General features: G+C 38.2%; 1 protein-coding gene across 2 annotated transcripts in view; it reads left to right on the forward strand.

Moving 5' to 3' along the window:
• The window catches only part of LOC146468156 (protein unc-13 homolog B-like), a 38,933-nt gene that overhangs the window by 10,646 nt on the left and 6,884 nt on the right, over positions 1-21,403 (forward strand). For both annotated transcript variants that reach the window (XM_085124667.1, XM_085124668.1), the window contains 29 exons: positions 939-1,150; positions 1,429-1,513; positions 2,338-2,418; positions 2,544-2,595; positions 2,946-3,053; positions 3,840-3,899; positions 4,050-4,170; positions 4,414-4,520; positions 4,832-4,870; positions 5,113-5,215; positions 5,327-5,368; positions 5,788-5,915; positions 6,735-6,850; positions 7,502-7,564; positions 8,027-8,127; positions 8,244-8,394; positions 8,643-8,711; positions 8,806-8,895; positions 10,010-10,063; positions 10,289-10,491; positions 10,605-10,690; positions 11,150-11,211; positions 11,517-11,587; positions 11,918-12,014; positions 12,625-12,693; positions 19,253-19,327; positions 19,436-19,594; positions 20,115-20,203; positions 21,216-21,269. In XM_085124667.1, coding sequence (XP_084980793.1) covers positions 939-1,150; positions 1,429-1,513; positions 2,338-2,418; positions 2,544-2,595; positions 2,946-3,053; positions 3,840-3,899; positions 4,050-4,170; positions 4,414-4,520; positions 4,832-4,870; positions 5,113-5,215; positions 5,327-5,368; positions 5,788-5,915; positions 6,735-6,850; positions 7,502-7,564; positions 8,027-8,127; positions 8,244-8,394; positions 8,643-8,711; positions 8,806-8,895; positions 10,010-10,063; positions 10,289-10,491; positions 10,605-10,690; positions 11,150-11,211; positions 11,517-11,587; positions 11,918-12,014; positions 12,625-12,693; positions 19,253-19,327; positions 19,436-19,594; positions 20,115-20,203; positions 21,216-21,269 — 2,747 coding nt within the window. The remainder of the gene's footprint in view (positions 1-938; positions 1,151-1,428; positions 1,514-2,337; positions 2,419-2,543; positions 2,596-2,945; positions 3,054-3,839; positions 3,900-4,049; positions 4,171-4,413; positions 4,521-4,831; positions 4,871-5,112; positions 5,216-5,326; positions 5,369-5,787; positions 5,916-6,734; positions 6,851-7,501; positions 7,565-8,026; positions 8,128-8,243; positions 8,395-8,642; positions 8,712-8,805; positions 8,896-10,009; positions 10,064-10,288; positions 10,492-10,604; positions 10,691-11,149; positions 11,212-11,516; positions 11,588-11,917; positions 12,015-12,624; positions 12,694-19,252; positions 19,328-19,435; positions 19,595-20,114; positions 20,204-21,215; positions 21,270-21,403) is intronic.

The raw sequence follows: 21,403 nt of genomic DNA on the forward strand, positions 1-21,403 counted from the left end.
TGTCAGCCTTTCAATCTTGTTGTGGTTGGTTGAAGTCCTTGTTGCTGCCATAATGTTTTTAGACAAGATTGGTTCCTTGTTATCCTCTCTACTCACACAGGAGTACAATGGGCTCAGCAATCCATTATGCTGCACCTCTATGAGCAATTTCTGTTTGGATAGGTGATGCAATTTCTTGAAAGAGTTGACCTTTGATTCTAAGACTGATGTAGTAGTCATTTAAGTATTTATCTGCAACCCCCTACTGGTGTTTGAAAAATCAATGATAGAAGATGGTGATGATCAATAATAACCTTTAGTTATTTATTTTTCTTACTGTCTTTGTAATACAAAAGTGTGCGGAAAAGAAGGACAGTATAAATTTAGTTTAGTTATTTTTTACACTGATACATTCTCCTAGTGTTTATGGCAAATTTAGTATTGTTTGTTAGCTCTGCCAACAGTAGATCATCTAGCTTTAGTCAACTGTGAGGCAAACAGGAAACTGATAATGTGATCTAGTTAGGAAGGAAAAGGTTTACATGTCTACCCACATACAATTTGTAAATGTCAGTAGTAATATTGCTTTTAGTGGTATTTCATGTGTCTATATATTCAGGAATCCTTTACATAATAATTATAAATTAACTTATTGTGTTAAAAAGGAATTACCATGGGCACTTCACTTGAATGTCTGACTAGCTATAGTGATACTCTTTACTTATGAAATCACCCATCACTTTAGCCCTAAGAAAGTGGCTCTCACTGTTCTTGATGCCAATGTTACATATCTTTTTTTATTTTGGGGGGAGAGGAGGGAGGGGGTTGCTTTCCCTCCACCCCCCTCTAATTGACTACCTCATTAATGGTATAATAATGAGTTATGACCGGTGTATGACCAGGACAAAGTACCAATAACATTTTGTAATCTGTTATTATGATTTATTTTTCTTTATTAGCTTGTAGAGAGTACTGAAATCCTTCATGATGATCATATCCTGGTGACGGAACACACACAGGTCAACCATACAGATGTGCAGCAGCTGGAAACATCCAAAAGATCAGCAGGGGAAGGCGATGAAAGCGATGATAATGACATCGACAGGAACGGACCTTTGAGAAGAAAGGGAGGATTCAGAGTGTCTCCTGGAACATCACGGAAATCTTCATGGTAAGGAAGACGACTTGTATTTCTGCTCTTTGCAATAGATCTTAAAATTATGAAGGTAATGAACCCCCTAGGAAGGTCTCTGGTGCAAAAACTCCTTTTGGGTTTGAAATTTGAGTAGAGATTTTTGGGGCTAGAAATTTTCTTCTCAAGTCTTTTTTTTTTGGGGGGGGGGGGGTTTCAAAGAAAAAAACCTTCTGTTGGGGGGAGGGGTATAGATATTTTCTGGAAGAATCATTATATGCTGAAGTTAATGATTACATTTTTATGTTAATTTTCAGGAATGAAAAAACTAAAGCACTTCTTGACATGAAAGATGATTCAAGTTCTCTGATGAGAAGGAGGAGGCCATCAATTCCATTTGTTGTAAGTGAAACTGAAGAAGTAATTAATAAATGTGATTTAATCTAAACAGGTTTAACCCATAGCATGTTGAGGCTCTTGTTGATATTTGTAACAAAATGACTTGTTAGTTAAGAGGTGATGCACGGGGATGCTGCAGTTTGTGCAGGAACATATACGGTAACTATGTTTAATTAAAATTTTGCTTATTTGGCTCAAAACAGTATAATCATATGGGTTGTGTACATTCTTAAATTATTTACTTATACTTGAAGGGCTGGGTGCTTATTAATAAATGTCTACTGTTGCATTCTAAGCCAATTTTTGGTTTTGCTCATTATAAGTGTCTGAATTTTTATTTGTGGCCTTCCATTTTTTTCGTAGCAAAGTCACTCTGTGGTTTCTTTTGCTGATTTTCTATATGCTTAGTTTTCAACAAAAACAAGGCCAAAATATTGAGTCCACAAAAATCCACATAAAAAAACTAGTATGCTGTCCTTTAGGTAGAAGAAAAAATTAAATGTTTCTGTTTAGGTCAAGAGGGCAAAATGAGAGAAAGGCAGTTATTATTTTAACCTATTAAATACACTTTAAATGCAAACATTTTGAAAGATACGGATAAGATCTTTTCTTATCCAGTGAATTAAAATTAAAAAGCGATGAAAAAGTGTACAATGAAGTGGTTCATAATGTACATGTACTTACCCGATAGAAAAAACAATGGATTAGGTGTCGCTTTATGCTAAATGAATCCACAGTATTAAAATTAAATTTGAAACAGTCTTATAAATCATGGATTATTTCACAAACTGTTTGTACAATGTCGCATGTGCAATCTCACTTTACAGCAGCCAAGAACAAGCTCAAAACAGATCAGGAAGCCTCACATGATGATGTCACAGAGAGCACATTTGAATGACGAGGAACTGGTATGTGTAGGGGATGCTTGTTGATATAAATTTGTTTCTAATTATTCATATTATTATCATTCAGCTTTTGTCTTTTAGTTTAATATTACACTTCTGATTGCTAAATGCTTTTTTTTTTCTTCAAGAAACTTCACGTTTATAAGAAGACATTGCAGGCACTTATTTATCCCATCTCAGGTGAATAAACAGCTTTTTGTTCCCAAAGTGTTGTAATTAAAATAGCATTTTTAATAACAACAACCATTTTTACTTTGTAACACATGCTTAGATGGGAACTCCCATCATTAGCAGTTAGGTAATGAAATTTAAACAACTGTTTGAATTTCCAACAACCTTAACCCCCACATGCATATATGTTAATCAACTAGGATTATTTACAATACACTGTAACTTACAAAAAAGGAGGTTTACATACATGCACAATAGCTGACAACAAAGGAATCCAAAATAAGTATCTGTAACAAGATTGACTTGTTGTAGCCTTCAGTTTGTATTTCACTACTGATATATTGGGTGATGTTTTTCAGATACCACCCCTCACAAATTTGAGATCTGGTCGACTCAGGTGCCTGCTTACTGCTACGAGTGTGAAGGTCTCCTTTGGGGTTTGGCCAGACAAGGCCTTAAATGCAAAGGTGATGTGAAACATGTCAGTACTACACACACTCAGCTAGTCTATCAACTAGCTTGGCATTGTCAGTTAGTCATCCAGTCAGTCAGCCAGCCAGCCAGTTGGTTGGTAGTCAGTCATTCATTCAGTTGGTGAGTTGGTTGGCCAGCCAGCCAGCCAACTGAAGTGCCAATCTTGCAAATGCCTTAATTCTGTTACTCTATTATTCTCATTTCCCACTGTTATAAATCTTTAAATCTTGACCATTTCATATTTCCAGCTGTCTGTCTATCGTCAGTCAGTCAGTCAGTCAGTCAGTCAGTCAGTCAGTCAGTCAGTCAGTCAGTCAGCCTGTCAGTCAGTCAGTCAGTCAGTCAGTCAGTCAGTCAGTCAGCCTGTCAGTCAGTCAGTCAGTCAGTCAGTCAGTCAGTCAGTCAGCCTGTCAGTCAGTCAGTCAGTCAGTCAGTTAGCCTGTCAGTCAGTCAGTCAGTCAGTCAGTCAGTCAGTCAGTGCATCTGTCAGTCAGTCAGTCAGTCAGTCAGTCAGTCAGTCAGCCCAATGAGCCAGTTAGCTTGTGGTCCAGTGGTCAGTCTTTCGGTCAGTCTTTCAGATGGACATACATTCAGAAGGACAGAACTTCAGGCAATCAGCTGGTCAGTCAGACATTCGTTTAGTCACTCAGACAGTCAGTGTTTGCATTTAGTTAGTATTTCCACCTGTCTGCCTATTAGTCAGGTCACTGGTGGTTCAACAAGTCAGTCATTCAGTTGGTTTGTAAATCAGTTAAATAAGACAGTGTTCTTACTTACAGAGTGTGGAGTCAAATGTCATGAAAGATGTAAAGACTTGCTGAATGCCGATTGCTTACAGCGTAAGTCATAGCTCAATAAAACTGTCAATCTTTATTTTTTTTGTGGGATTTAATCAGCTTTGTTCTCAGTATTTTTAGTCTATGATGTATTCTTGTTACCTCACAAAATTCCTCCTTCTAAGCCATTTAACCTTGCGTCTGTTTTTCCAGGTGCTGCTGAGAAATCAGCCAAACATGGGACAGATGACAAAACGCACTCTATAATTGTTGCTATGAAGAGCAGAATGGAGACCAGGGAAACCGAAAGACCTGAAATATTTGAACAAATCAGGTAGTTTTTTACATTTTAATTTTGTTAAGGATGGGTATCGGTTGAAAAGCAATGATTCCTGATGGAGTTAAAGGAAAAATTAGTAGTTATTAATAATTATTGGAAGTTATTTTATTGTCATAATATTAATAATAATTTGATGGATATAGATATCTTAGTTTGCTATGTGACCTGTTCTGATATTAATTATTTTTAAAATTATTTGCTGATATGTTTTTTTTTTGTTTAATGGCTTTTTATCAGTGAAGTGTTTCACATGGAACTCAAGACACATGCTGGACACATGAAAGCTGTCAAAAACTTGATCTTGGAAGGAACATCAAAATGGTCTGCAAAAATACTTATCACAGGTAAACTAATTTATTCACATCAAAATATTGTGTGGTCCATTCTTCATTCTCCTGTTATATGCCTCTCTGTTTTTCCTGTTGGTGATTCCAACCTTTTAGAATGCTGGCCTTAACCTTCCCAGACCCTCAGCTTCCATTTAGAGCAACCAGCCACTGACATTTTCCCCCAGATATGTGCTACTGGTTGTTCATTCCTTACCTGCTTTTCCCATTGTACAGATGAAATACAGCATTGTTTCAATGATTATGTCAAAAAATTGATCTCAGTTAACAGTCAATTTTTTTTATTCCCAATTCTTGTTCTTCCATAGTTGTGAGTGCACAAGGACTCATTGCCAAAGATAAGACAGGTTTGGAAGTTTTGAATATTAATCATGGTTTTCTCATATTTTGTAATATTTATTTAAATTGATTGATTTAGATGCTGTACAAATTAAAATAACAGTCATTGAGCTTTTGTATATAGCATCTAAAAAGTTTAGATTTGATTTTTAACTTTGCCTACTGATTGGATATATATGAATGTTGATTAATTAATGATTAATAATACCAAAATGGATTATTAATAAATCTTATAAATTAATTGTGTCAGGTACAAGTGACCCTTATGTGACAGTACAGATTGGCAGAACAAAGAAAAGAACAAAGACGATCCCACATGAACTGAATCCAGAATGGAATGAGACATTTGGATTGTGAGTTAATTTAAACTGTTTGATTGCAATACTCCACAACTTGCTTTAATAGGAGTTAAGCTTAATTAACAAAATCTTACATTCTGTGAATTCTTTTTTCCCTTTGTACAGTGACTGTCACAACTCATCTGACAGAATCAAAGTGCGTGTTTGGTAAGTAGCATCAAAACAGTCTTTTGCTGTGCCTTAATTTAAACAACAAATCTCTTAAGCCCTGGACTACCTTGTTTCATTTTTCACAGCTGATTTAGTAATCGTAGCAGGAGTGTCAGAAAATTTTGAAGGACTGAAGTTTAGCTCAGCATGGTCTAAAGGTTACAATTATTGCATGCTGTGATTGGAGGATGGTTTCTCTTTTTCACAGTCTGTCGCTTGTTGAAATTTTTACGGTAAGCCGTTACAATTGGCAGCCATAAGAAATGCAATCATCAGTTGGGTTTTTAACGCCAGAGTTTGTGTATAATATTAATTTTTAAAGGCACAATAAAGACATGCTGAGTTGAGTTTTGTGACACATGCAGTCATGTAAACAGGATACATTTTCATCTGAGTGCATCATTTCATGCTCGCAGGGATGAGGATGATGACTTTAAGGGTAAAGTGAAATCCAAACTAATTAGAGAGCCTGATGACTTCCTTGGCCAAACAATCATTGAAGTGCGGACACTTAGTGGAGAGATGGATGTCTGGTACAATCTGGGTATGGTGGAAATATGTTTTGTTGTTCACATGTTAACTACAAACGAAAAACAAACATGTTGCCAAACAAACAAAAAAACAAACCAAGTAATGAAAAAAAAAAAATAAAAAGAATAAAATTGACTTTAAATGAATAACAAAGCACTACACTTAACATTGTGGGATTAATAGTATGCTAGAAATGCTGGAGAGGCACTCAGCAACATTTGGGAGTTTACAGGTGATGATGAAAATGAAATATTCCAGGTCATCTCATACATGTCAGTTCTAACAAAATAGTCAAAACATGTGATTACCTGTGGAGGAGTTATATCAAGACTAAACCAAGCTTACATGCAAATATGTAGAATAATCTGCTTGCAGATTAGTGTACATTGTATGCTAGCGACTTGGACACTAATAAAGTTCTTACTTACTTAAACTTACTTACTTACTTACTTGCATTCACGAGGAGAGGATATGTTGACAGCACTTGTCATGATATTAAAAAAGAATTTTGTCAAATTGTTCACTGTCCTACCAAACTAAATCCTGCCACTCTGTTTGACAATGTTGCACTGAACATTGCTCTTCTGCTGAGGTCTAAGTTAACCTTTCAAGCCCCAATAGTGATCAGTATGTAATTTCTCCTTACAATATCACTAGTTGATCAAGCATACGGGTCATGAGAATAAGGAATGATCACCAAAGTTGAACTGCCTTGATTTTACAAACAAATTCTCCCAACTAGTACTATAAAAATATGGAGAGAACAGGAAGGAGACTGTGCATATTGATATTGGAATTAAAGGGTTAATTAAAAGTAATTTTTCTTCTACAGAGAAAAGAACTGACAGATCAGCTGTGTCAGGAGCAATACGACTGCGAATCAGCATTGAAATCAAGGGAGAGGAGAAAGTTGTTCCATATCATCAACAGTACACCTGCCTTCATGAGGTGATTAGTTGTATAATGTAACAAGCAACGTAGCTAAGTGAAGAGAATGGCTAAAGTTCTTGCATGAGCAGTGTGATATCGTCAGCTTGAATTTCCAATTTTCTGTAAAAACAACAACAAAAAACATACTTACAGTAGGAAGGTATAAAGTAAACTTGTGCATTCCAAGTGTCCTCCTTGTTACACTGAGATAATTATTTTCCTTTTGTACTCCCCCACCCATGTTGCATACTTATCTCTGTCACTAATTTTGGCAACACGTGTTAACTTTATTAAGCTCAAAATCAAAACAGTAGTGCAGATTCACATGGCATTAAATTGCACGAATAATTTTTCGCACATTGGCAAAATTTTATGGTCATTCAGGTTACCCACCTTTCCTTTATTTTTCATTGCAGTCTATAAATTTGCATGTTCAAATTACAAAGTTTACTTGGAAAAATAAGTGATAAAAAAACATGGGCCTGATGGTGAATCACCCTAGCCTCCTACACATACAATTCTCTTTGGGCTCTTCATGCACTCTACATGCGCTGCATTTTCTGAGATAACTGAGTCAAAGCTGTGCCATCTTAAGCCTCTGCTTATACATGTCTCCTTAATATTAATAATAATAATCATAATAATTTTTTGTATTTTAAAACTTTTCAGAATGTCTTTCATTTTTTGTGTGAAAAGAACAGTGGTCAGGTGCTTCTTCCTGCATCAAATACAGTAAGTTGAATCTTTGATGTTACTTGTGACTTGAGTGTAACAAAAGCAGATCCAGAGTAGTTGGCCTGGACAATCACAACACACACAAGCAACAGAACACCCCCTATCAGAACTTCAAGCAACTTTAATAACATTTGCCAACTATTGGAAAGCACCATCAAGCAAGTAATTGATTGAAAAAGAAAAAGAGCTCCTCAGTAACTTGAAATTGTGGAGGAAAAGAAACTAACAAGGATTCCCCCAGTAATGGCGAGTGAAACAGGAAGAGCTCAAAAATAAGTTTTAGTTACCAGGTAAAAACTACTCTTGACTACTTACTGTGTGACCACACCTCCCCTCCTCTCTTTGTGCTCTGTTGCACAGAAGGCCTTACTTAGAGCAGGAAGTTTTTTAAATAATTTAGCCAATATTCAAAGTGTCTGTAGTACCCTTCTTATTGTGTCGCAATTTAATTTGCTGCAGAGAGACGATCCCTGGAAAGTGTTTTTTCCAGAACCAGCTCTTGAAATAGTCAATGAATTTGCTATGCGTTATGGAATTGAAAGCATTTACCAAGCAATGACGTGAGTATATTAATTATTATTGATGATGATGATTTGTTGTTTCAAGTGACATGTAACTTACAGCATACTGGATAGATTCAGTGCTCTAAATATTTGATTTATCTACCTCCATTTAGGCACCTGTCCTGTCTCACAGCATGTTACATGTGCCCTGGTGTCCCTGCAGTCATCAGCAGCTTGCTTGCAAACATCAATGCTTTCTTTTCTCACACCACTGCAAACTCAGCCACATCTGCATCTCATCGATTCACCTCCACAAACTTTGGGGTAAGAAGTGAGAGCACAATGGAGTGAATTTGTCTTCTCATGAAATGTAATTTGGTGGAAATATTTGTAACATTATCTAAGCAACTCAGTTCACTTGACATGGCTGGCATATTGCTTGACGTAACAATGCTGCTGCTACTGCTGCTGATGACGATGATGATGGTAATGACATGTCATTGAATAGTTCATTAAGTGGTCAAGTCATTGTTACATGAAGTTACTTAAAGTGTGTTTCTCTTTCTCTTCAGAGTGAAAAGTTTGTAAAGATTGTGGATCATCTTTACAACACACTGAGAATTGACATTGCAAACTACAGGGTAAGCGTTTTGTAATCAGGTGCTTCTGACTTTGACCCATGAATTTATGCTGTTGTCCTTTTTTAAAACTCCTGTTCTTGTGTTTTATTTTTAGACAAATTTTCCTGCTTCCAGCCCTGACAAGCTGGATGACCTCAAGTCCTCTGTTGATTTGTTAACAAGTGTCACATTTTTCAGAATGAAGGTATGCTTAATTTACAATGGTCATAGTTGCTTGTGCAGCTGTTATTGTTGGAGAGGGGGGCTTATTTTCAGAGGGTGGGGTGCATTATTGCTAATTTTTGCTGGAGTGCAACTAGAAACCATGGTATTATTTAGGTGCTGGCATCTCAAATATTGAGGGAATTTTATGGCACACAACATAACAACATACTCGTGTCTAATTAAGTTAGGTAAGGTAAGGTAAGATTTAAAATTATTAAGATACATTTTATTTCACTCACATGCCTTTATCACATTTGTAAAGGATGCAAACAGTTTCAAATTATCTCAGAAACACAATTAACATTAGAAACACAGGGGTTTCATAAAGGGCCAGGCACCGGGCATATTGACCAACTGTGAAAAGGACTTTGCCCGGCTGCTTTTAACGATCTCAACTGACATTTTCCAGAAAATGACATTATCCAGGTTGACCAACTTGCCCAGGTGCTCTAATCTCTTGCCTGCCTGTTCAAAGTCTTAACTCTGTAATCCCTAACAGTGATCAGCATCAAATTTCTCCTTGTAATATCAATGCTTATTGAACCCCTGAGATCACAAGAATTAACAATATGATCACCCAAGGTGAATTTCATTGATTTTCTAATAACTTCTCCCTGTTACCTTTATAAGGAAAGTATGGCAACAAGATTGGAGAATTCGTTCTTTGATATTAGGGGTAAAAGGGTTAATGAAACAATATGTCATACAGTCCACCACATGCCTGATCAGAGATCTGATCATCACCTTGTAGTGGATTATGGTTGGCTGCGGTGGGTAACAATAATTGCAGTGGTTATAGTTTGTTGCCATGAACCATGACTTTGTTAAGACTGATTGTAGTGGGTCATGGCTGATCAGTTTTATAGTAAATTATAGTTGTTGGTAGTGGATTCTACTTTCAATTATTGTTGTCATGGGTTGTAATTGAATGCAGTCGGTTATGGTTGGTTTCAGTGTGTGACAGTTGGTTGCAATGGTTTATGCCGGTAGTTGTGTGTTTGGGCTGGAGTTGGGTTTGCTCTGTGTTGTTACTTGGTTTGCTTGGGTAATAGTTTGTTGCAGTGCAATTTAGTTCTTTTTCTCTACTTTGTCAGGTTCTCAGTCAGCGACCCACAAGGACTGCAGAGATTGTGCGCGAATGTGTTAAGGTTGGTAGTAGATGTCATCTTAGATGAAAAGCCCAATGGGAACAGTACAGTTCTGCCAGGATGTTGCAAGCTTGAAGTTGTTTACTTTGATTGTTGCGGTTCAATTGCCATGAAGATCTTTTGCAATCCAAGCTAAGCCCTGAGCAGACATTTTTAAGAAGAAGTTAATATTTATTAGCTGAGGGATGAAAACTGACCATTAATTTGTATCAATCTTCTTTGCAGAATTGCATGAAGGGTAGCTATGCATATCTCTATGCCAACTGTTCTGAGCTGTACGACAGGGAACTGGCTTCAGAAAGCTCAACTTTAGACCCCAGCATGCAGCAACCAGGTCCCAAGAGTCTGGACTTCTGGCCAAAGCTGATATCTTTGGTTGTGTCTGTGATTGAAGAAGACAGAGGCGTCTATACTCATGTCCTAAACCAGTATGAATCATGTTTAATTAATTTAATTTACTGTTAATTACTTTTTGGATTAATTTAGTGTTATATAAGATGAGCAATGTGACATGTGTTTCCTTATTTTTGCTTGTTTGCAGGTTTCCGACTGAGCTGAATGTTGGTGAGGTCAGTGCACAGGTGTTTTGGAACTTGTTCTCATCAGACCTGCAGGATATGTTGAAAGGTGGGATGTACCACTAGCACAGACATAATAATGTTTTTCATAATAATATTTTTGCAGAAGAGGGGAGGGTTTAGCAGAGAATTGATATTCTAAAAGGAAATTTTAAAGCCCTCATAAGTTAAGATGTATCCCGGCTAAGCGTTGTTTTTTCGACAAAATAGGACTAAGAAAATTGGACTAAGAATAGCCTTTGGTTGTGTCTATTTGTTTGTAGCCTATGCTTGTAGCCTTTTTGTCAAGAAGCAATACTTAAATAAGATACATTTTAACTTATATATTAGCAGGACTTTGTGAATCTGCCCTCTGGCTTTGGATGTGATGGTCTTTTATGCATTTATAGCTTTCTTGCTTTTTTCTTTTCGCAGTCCTGGCTTTCCTTAAATTGAGAGTGATTGAGTTACAACAAGTTAATCTTGACAAGAAAGTAACTATTAACAATCAATCAAACTTTGTTTTTAGAACACAGTTTGCGGCAACAGTCTCGCTGGAATAGTGCTGATTATATGAACCTCCACTTTAAGGTGAGTTAATCTGACTATTAACAAGATTTACTTTTTCAACAGTTTTCCTTTTTCAGGTTGAATCTGATCTTTGTAAATGGAGATAAAGTTATTAATAACTTTTAATTGTTATAAATAGCACTATGTGCAATTACTCAAGATCAAAATAACATGGAGTAGTATGTTTGTCTGAGTCATGATGTGTTTAAAAATCTGTGATGTCATTTGTGTGGAATATTGAGAACAACAATAATTGTTATTTATTTTGTAAGGTCATGGTTCATAGTCATTGTTCACTCATTTATTTAATGATTTGTTCATTATAGGTGAAGTGGTTTTACAGTGAGTATGCAAGCCATTGTCCAGATAACAAGGGCAAAGTTCCAGAGTATGCCAGGTAATGTGGCACTGTGAAATGAAATAAAGGAAAATACCAGTAACTGTAATAACGAAATAGATTTAGCCCAACTTAATAATTTGTTGAAGTAAAAGTAGGGTGGTGTGATTCTGAACATTTTCTGTATTTAACCTGAAAGTTGGTGCTTTGATTAGTCCTGGGGGTGGATGTTTCTCAAAAACCCCAAGTACACTTTTCTCTTTAAAAGCTATGTGATATGCAGGATGTTCTTTAACAACTATCCAGTCATTGTTTATTTTGGAAGCTAAGTAGTAAAAGTTATTTTGTTAGTTATTTATTTAGTGACACTCTTTGTTTATCCTTTTGTAGCTGGTTTGAGCCATTTGTTTCTCAATGGTTGACTGAGAGTGATGAAGTGTCAACAGAATTTATGATTGGTGCACTTGATCGTGACAAGAGAGATAGTGTAAGTCTTTCTAGAGTGTCCATGAGATTACACCTTTCAATCTCACCTCTTGCCATCCATGTTTTCTCCATCCCTCCATCCTGCACCAGTCACAATATGTTTTCCAATAATTGGCTCTGACATTGTGAGCTAGCTGGACTAGTGCTAGGCTTTTAACCAGGAATTTGAAAATAAGATGTCCATCTTGTCTTAAAAAAAAACAAAAAAACTGGTAGCCCTTTTTGTCTGTCAGGACTTGTTTCACCTGAGGAGAAAATGTATTTGTTGACAAGGCAAACAAGAGAAGCAAGAGCAAAGAAAAAAAGTGAAAGGAAAGATTAAAGAGAGAAAGAATGAAATGGAAGAAATGGATGCTCTGACAGGTTTAAAGAAAACGAGACTGCACCTTGCACAAATTAGTATGGAAATTATGTACAAGAAAGTGGACTTTAATAAACTTATTTGTAATAATGCTACTGAGTTTGGGATTCAAACTGTAGGACACAACAATGGGAAGCTAGTCCTGTCTCTGCTTCATCAACCTTTTCCCCTTCCTCTTAACAACCTGTGACAGATTGTTGATAACAAAACATAACAGAACTCAGATGTATAAATATAATTCTATCTGCAGTTTCCTCCCAGTTCACCTCACTCGTTATTCTCCAACTCAGTGGTTGACATCTTCTGCTCATTGAACCAGGTCAGTCTTAAACAATTAATTAAAATTGTTTCTTTTTCATACAAATTATGGCTAGGCATGTTTTGTTGACATTGCAGACCCTCGCTCAGTGAATGAAAATGAACGATTTATTCACTAAAACGCAACGAAAACTTAGGCAATACATTTCATGATTCTCGACCAGAACGTCGAGCAACGTTTTCATAACATAAACTCGGACCCAGTGTCCACTCATTGGAACTTAGTCTCCACTCATACACACGCAATGCGCCTTACACAAAATGAAACGCGGAATATAAATTTTCAGTTCGGAACATCCTCCCGCCCGATGCAGGGAGTGCATCACATGTAACTTGTCAACAAAGTTCAATAAAGTTCAACTAAAATGTTCAACAATGTCTCATCAAGTTCAATTAAGTTCAGCAGCTATATCAGCATCACAGGCTTCAAACAGGTGTAGCCGCTGCACTGGACGGCGAGTAACACTTCCGGATGAGGTCCGCAGGGTGACGGACCGGACAAGTCCATCGCGGCCTGTGTGGGTGTCTTCCACTCGTGCACGTGACCATTGACCCCGAGCTACACGATCCTCACTCACAAGGACCAAGTCACCTTTACGGATTTCACGACCAATCTTATACCATTTCTTGAGGGGTGTCAGGGATTTCAGATACTCTGCATGCCAACGCTTCCAAAATCCATTTACGAGCCTCTGGTGATACTGAAATCGTTTGGTGAGGGCTCTTGATGTCTGTTCTGAAACATGAGTGTCTTTAGTCGGACACACTTGAAGGTTTCTGCCAATCAGAATCTGTGCAGGGGTAATCACACTGTAGTCATCAGGGTCTGCACCCAGGTAAGTAAGAGGACGACTGTTCAGTTGTGCTTCAATTTCAGCCAAAATAGTAGTTAACTGCTCGGCATCTAACATTGCTTTGGCAAATAGTTTCTTCAATGGCGTCTTAACACTCTTTACAAGTCGCTCATAAAACCCACCCCACCATGGGGCCTTCTCCGCTATGAACTTCCACTGAATCTTCTTTTCGGACAAAGCACTCTGGGTTTGGTCTGATTCCAATACTCTCCAACATTGCTGTAGCTCCTTGTTAGCAGCCTTGAAAGTTTTTGCATTATCTGACCAAATAATGCTGCACATTCCTCTTCTTGCAATCATGCGTCTCAAAGCAAGGAGAAATCGCTCAGTCGTCATATTACACACCAACTCTAAGTGTACCGCACGGGTAACTGCACATGTAAATAAACAGATATAGACTTTATCACCACTGTCTTTCAAATACAAAGGACCAGCAAAGTCTAGTCCCACATTAGTGAACGGGGGCGCAGGCTTAATTCTGTCTTCAGGAAGTGGTGCCATCCGCTGACCAAAGGGCTTTGTTAGGTAATGGCGACATATTAGACAGTTCCTCAGTGTCTGACGGACAGTCGATCGTCCTTTGATCAACCAAAATTTCTGTCGCAAAACTGACAAAGTGTGTTCAACTCCAGCATGAAGCTCACGGCGGTGAACATCATCAATCAACAACTTAACAACAGGATTGTTGGAAGGCAAGATAATAGGATGCTTCTCCTCTTCTGGTAACAGTGACTTGTGAATTCTTCCTCCAACACGAAGAAAACCACTAGTAGGACACATAAACGGGTTCAAATTGGCCAGGTTGCTGTCCTTCACTGTACCATGCCGTTTACTTGACGTAATTTCTTCAGCAAAACTTGCTTCTTGTACATGAAAAATCAACCATTTTTCTGCATTTTGCATCTCTAAACCAGTTAAAGGGCTGTCAATCCTTTCCTCCTCTTTCACCCTTGAGTTTCTAACGAATCTTCTGATCCAAGCAACAGTTCTTAGCAAGCGACCGTACTTACTGAATCTTGTGAAGTCAATGAATGGCTCTTTGGGTTGCACAACACAACTGACACTAGCTTTACTCTTCCTCTCTGGGTCAACATTTTCCCTGGAAGGCTTTGACCTCAAATCCTCGGGCCAATCTTTTTCGGACTCTTGCAACCAAGAGGGTCCTTTCCACCACAAATGACTCTCTCTTAACTGACTTGCAGACAAACCTCGGGTAGGTAGATCCGCTGGATTCTGCGGTCCTGGACAGTACCTCCAAACACTGGGATCTAACAATGACTGAATTTCAATAACACGATTGGCAACAAATGGTTTCCACTGTGAGGCGGCTCCTCTGATCCAGTGTAAAGTTGAAGAATTGTCTGTCCAACAAACAATGCGGTTTATGGGACAATCGATTGCACCTTTGACATAGGTACAAAGTCTAGCAGTAATTACAGCAGCCATCAACTCTAAGCGCGGAAGTGTAATCTTCCTTACAGGAGCCACTCGGGTCTTGGACATTACAAGACTGGTAGATGCCTTTCCATCTTCACTAACAACTCTCAGATAAACTGCAGAGGCATAAGCAACTTCCGACGCATCACCAAATGCGTGTAACTCAACTTTAGGATTCTGACTTAATGACAAATCAGTGTAACATCTTGGAATGTGAACGTGTTCAAGTTCTGAAAGTTCTTGAACCCACTGATTCCATTTCAATGAGACTTCCATGGGAATTTCCTCATCCCATCCAACACCTTGGGTCCACAAACTTTGAAGAATCAATTTTGACCTCACTGAAAACGGTGCGATTAGACCAATCGGATCAAAAATCTTTGCTGCTAAAGACGCCACTTTTCTTTTTGTGTACACTGTCTCTGATCTGGACTTAACAATGTCCGCATCAATTGCAAAGACAAGGCTGTCAGTTATCGTATTCCACTTTAAACCTAATGCTTTTGTCATTGGATGTGCTTCTGCTAAATCACTCTCCAGGTTGACGAGACTAACTGCTGCTCTGTCCCTCTCAGGTAAAGAATCCATAAGCTCAGACGAATTGCTTGACCATTTTGTCAAATTAAAGGCAGCTTTCTGCATAAGCTCAGTTGCACTTTGCTGCAATTTCAGTGTTTCCTGCACATTGTCTCTCCCTGAAGCAAAGTCATCAACATAAGTGTTCCTTAAAATTTCACTTGATGCAACAGGGAATGTTCCTTTACACCTTTTCACATGCTCTTGAATAGTACCAATGGCAAGAAAAGGACTGGAAACAACTCCAAATGTGACCCTTGTCATTCTGTAAATCTTAGGCGTGGCCTTAGGGTCCAGATCTCTCCATAGATACCGGTGTGAATCCATGTCTTCCTCTTTTAACCGGATCTGTAAGAACATCTTCTCTATGTCACCCATGATAGCTACATGATTCTTTCGAAAACGCAGAATAATTCCAACTAAATCTGGCTGCAATGCTGGGCCTGGCTCTAAGCAGCTGTTCAGAGAGACACCATTGCTATCTTTAGCTGATGCATCAAACACCACTCTTGTCTTGGTTGTCTGCTTGTCTTCTCTAATGACCGCATGATGGGGGAGATAAAACACAGGACGCCCATCTGTCGGTGTAACTTCATCACAAGGTACTTCTTCAGCAACACCATTCTCAACATACTTGTTAATCGCTTCTCGGTATGACGTAGCTTTCATTGGCTCTTGGAGCAGCTTCTTTTCTAGATTGTACAACCTACTTTCCGCTTGCCGGTAATTATCTTTCAATGCAACACGATCTTTCTTCCACGGTAAGGATACTTCATAGCGACCATCATTGTACGTTAGAGTCTCTTTAAACTTCTTCAAGACCATATCTTCAACATGAGTAGTAGAAACTGAACTTTCAGCAGGTCTAACACCAATGGACTCCAAATCCCAGAACTTTTGAAGTGTTTCATTCAATTGTTCCTCAACACCAATTTGAACATTCATAGACACAGTGCATTCTCGGTCATGACCACCTGTTGGTCCACAGAAGACCCAACCCAAAGTTGTGCGAACTGCAACTGGTTCACTGGAACGTCCTCTTACAATGTCTCTTGTCACGAAGGAATAATAGAAATCCAAACCAATAAGCACATCAATCTCCTGTTCATCTCTAGGGAACTCTTCAGGAAATACTATGTTCCGAAGATGAGACCATCTTGCTGGATGAATATCCACAGCTTCAGCTGGCCGGCATATTACTGGTGTAGTAAGCGCTTCAATACACTGAGGCTGTCCAGATTTATCAACAGGTGCCACAGTAAATGTAATTCTCTTCCGCAAAGTGTTCTTGGTAGCCTCTCCTCCAAATCCAGAGACAACAATTTTGACACTCTTCCCGTTAAGACCAAGCTCATCAATTACACTCTGCCGAACAAACGATGTTTGAGAACCAGGATCAAAGAAACATCTCACAACTTTTGAACACCCATTCACTCCACACAAAATAGCTGGTACAGTCTGCAGAATCACCTTTCCACCCGAGCCCACTGCAACAGAATTTGCCACAACTGAAGATGACACAGGAGGACCTGATGAAGGGGATGGTAATTCAGGGACCGATTCCACCTTAACTTCTTCCAAGTGAGGTCGAGCTGAATCTTGATGCAGGAGACTGTGATGTCTACCTTGGCAGTGCTTGCATGGAGGCTTCTGGCACACTTCAGCTCTATGACCAGATTCAAGGCATCGGAAACACAGACCCTTAGACGTTGCCTTTCTGAACCTTTCTTTTACAGGCAATGACAGAAAACTGACACATGACTTCAAACCATGGTTTTTGGAGCAAATGACACACTTGCCCTCTTGCGTTGTCGCACATAATGCAGAGGTGGATGACCTTTGCGAGCGGTTAAACTTGAAACGATTTTCACGATTTCCAGGATTTTCCTTTGCTGGAGCTTTCGAATCAAGAGAAGGAGGTTGGGAAGACTCTTTAGCTCTAATCAGTTGTTCCAAGAAAGTGAACAGTGTTTTCACTTCTACACAGTCCTGCTTAGCTATTTCCTCACTGAGCTCCAGTTCCCATTTTTCCACAACTTCTTTAGGTAGCTTGTCCACGATAAGGGGCACCAGAACAGGAGCCAAAGTTTCAGATTTAAACTTTTCACCCATGGACTCGACAGAACGAACGTGACCTATCACTTCATCGTAAAATTTACGCATGGAGGCTGCATCATCACAGCTCAAACGTGGCAAATGGATCAAGGATCTTACATGTGCATCGAGGATTAACCTTGTATGCCCAAATCTTTCCTTCAGGATTTCCAAAACTGGCTGGTAATTCGCTTGTACCACTGCAAAACCTTTCACCGCTTCAGCAGCCGAACCCTTTAGCGATCTCATCAAATACTCTAATTTTTGGACATCTGCCAACGACGCATTGTCGACTACCGAAACTTTTATCGACTGATAATAGGGTTGCCAACTCAAAACATTGCCATCAAAGGTTGGTAGATTGATCTTGGGTAGCTTAACTTGTACTTGAGAAGACGACTGAGATACATGTGGGTTGCTTCCCGCCAATTTCACTTCTGGCAAATGTTTACTTGAAAGATAACTCGTCATTTTCGCCATGCTTTCAATCACACGCCCTTCATACTCATTGTGACTCTCACACTCGGCATCAATGTCAGCATCTTCCAACATCGTGCACATTGTGCCTTGCACTTCTTGCAAATCGCTCCATTTGCTTGCGATGTTATCTTTCAACACTTGAATTCGTGCATGATTATCTTGTTGTGACAGGGCTTCGTCGACTGACTTCACCGTGTCTGTTAAAGATTTTCTCAGAAACCTTCTCTTTTTCTTGACAGCTTCTAAATCTTTCGACATTTTCAAACACCGTTTAAAATTCCACTGCAAATCCACTGAAGTTCCACTCGATCAAGGTGCTGCAACACACGTGTTTTGGCGCCAATCGCCAAGATGCGAAAACCCACTTTTTCGCGGCAAGAAACAGAAGTCCAACACTCCTTTTCGCTTGACCGATCGTCGATACTGTTCATCCGGCTCGAAGGACCATGAAAATGAACGATTTATTCACTAAAACGCAACGAAAACTTAGGCAATACATTTCATGATTCTCGACCAGAACGTCGAGCAACGTTTTCATAACATAAACTCGGACCCAGTGTCCACTCATTGGAACTTAGTCTCCACTCATACACACGCAATGCGCCTTACACAAAATGAAACGCGGAATATAAATTTTCAGTTCGGAACAGTGAACATCATTAATGTATACTTCTGAGGATATTTAACTCATGAACAGGATTCTCTAAAACAAGTAACAATGTTATATACATTCATTTTATGCAATTATTATTTTTTTCAATCTACAGGACCCCACTGAATTTCACTTCCGTGTCGGCTCCCTGTATAAAGATTGTTATTATTGCTATAATAATATTATAATTATTATTTGTTGTCTACATGTTGCCATATCTTACTCCAGAGTATTACTGACAGTGGGGGCCTGCTAATAATACACCCACCAACAGTCCATGAGTATAAGGTTATAATCTGTTGGATTAACAGAGTTTTCACATAAACAAGTGATTGCATGATCCAATTAACTGGCCTTAGTAAGAAACTGGTTATGCTAACCGCATGGTCTTAAGACTGATTTTCACCTTATTTATTATTTTATTATTATTTTTTTAAAGTATCATTTATTTATTTATTTTTTTTCAGAGCTATGAAATTGTCCGGAAACTTGATTGTCCAGACCCAGAAATACAAACCCGCTACATCATCAAGTTTACCATTGTGAGTATTTTTTATCTAATTTTCCTGCAAATAACTGTTAACTGTCTGGTTGTGTTGTGCTCCATTAACTTGTAGTGATACTTAAATCTTATTTTGCTGTCTTTCCAGACTGTGCAGAATGTGTTGCTTCAATATGCTGATAAAATTGTCAAAGAATTTGATGTCTGGTGTCAGCAGGGGAAAACAGCCTGTATTCTGATGAACAACATACAACAGCTGCGAGTTCAGCTGGAAAAACTCTATGAGACAATGGGTGGAGGAGAAAAGGTACTGAACGTGTTTGAGTTTTTGCTGTTCTATGCAGTCACTGTCATAGAGAATAACAGGGAAGTGGGGCTCCCCCTCTTTTTTATTATATTTCCTGATTGGTTTTGTCAGAATTATTTCTAGAATTAAACATTTTAATGTTTTGTATTTTGTTCTAAGTTTTTGGTGGCATCAGACTACCTTCCTCAAAGTTTGATAAATGCTTGTGCTTCACATCATGTGGGATGGCTTTTTAATTGGTGGGATGTAAGCGTGCTGAAACACTCTAAGTTCGGTAACCATGTTGTTGTCTGTGGTGAAGTGCCATGACTCCAAGAAAAACCTTCCTTGGTTGCTTGTTACTCTGTGTTCAAGGATTTCAGTGTCTGTGCAGTGGATCTTATAGTTTGTTGCTATAGCATGCTGCTTGATTGCAGAGTTGCAGTTGCTTGTGCAGCCAGGATCATTTTTTGCTCTACATGAACTCCACAAGTGCTTGCTTTCATCATTTTCACTTTATCATGTTTAATTTCAATTACAGCTGTCCCCAGAATGCAGTGAAGTGTTCAAAGAGCTGCAAGTGAAACTAAATCTCACTCTTGATGAATTGTGTGTGGTGTTTGTTAGAAGGTAAACAATGATAAAGTACGGCCATCTTTTAATAAGATAATTAAAAGTCAATCTGTCAGCAAATATGTTGTATTGAGTCAATTGCCATTTATGGAGGCCTGAGACTATCAAATCAAGACCACCAACATAGCATGCTTCCTTCCATGTATTTAAAATAGCACTTTACTCTGATTATGCATTTTCCAAGATGTCAACCAGTGCTCCATCACATTCAGAAATTAGGTCTCCTGACAGCATGGTCTGTATCACCAAGATAGCATACTTTCTTCCATGTACTTAAAACAGCACTTTATTCTGATTACGCATTTTCCAAGATGTCAACCAGTGCTCCATCACATTCAGAAATTAGGTCTCCTGACAGCATGGTCTCTATTTTCTTAATGGAAATTAACAGGAAAAATTGGTGTCAAGAAATTTGTTTCCTTAATACTTGTGACCTGTACATTTGAACAAGTATATTAAATAATCTCTCCCTTGAAAACCAATAATATATGATCCTTGTTTTTTTTTTATTTTTATTTTTTTTTTCGTCTTTAGGGCTAAGTATTAGTCTTTCTATTTTTGGCCCTTTCTCCGTTATTTTGATACCTTTATTCTCCTAATGTATATTGTGGAGATGACTGGTGAAGAAGAAGAATAAATAAAAACATTTGAACAAGTCATGATAATGCGAGGAGAAATTAGATAATAACTAATCATGACTTATGTATTTTTCTCACATTTCTAATTGGCATTTTTATAGAGTTGTAAAGCATTGAGACTTAGTGTAATGCTTAATTATATATTATATTATTATTATTATTAGTAATAATAACTAACTTGATAGACAGCGCTTTAGCTACCAACTCACTATCATTGGTTAGCCTGTGCACTTTCATTTTGAGATGCAAATTCATGTCCGTCCCATGACTACTGTTGGACAAAACGTTAGTTATATCAGGCTGTTTATCAGCAAATAATAATTATTGTTTGTTGAGTTTTCAGAAACATTTAGTGTACTTTCTACTTGCAGCCTTGACTCAGAAATACAAGAAAGTGTCAAAGGTGTTGGAAACCTGTTATTCAAGTAAGATGAGCAAATTCATTCTTTGTTTTGGTTTTCCTTTCTGCTTTTGTAAAGTAAGAGTTCTTTATTTTAAATCTTATAACCTATTTCTCCGACCTGGAAAAAGTGCAGGAAAAAATTTTGTGGGACAAAAT

This window comes from Pavona decussata, unplaced genomic scaffold, assembly GCF_977016875.1.
Source record: "Pavona decussata unplaced genomic scaffold, jaPavDecu1.1 SCAFFOLD_133, whole genome shotgun sequence".
NCBI lineage: Eukaryota > Metazoa > Cnidaria > Anthozoa > Scleractinia > Agariciidae > Pavona > Pavona decussata.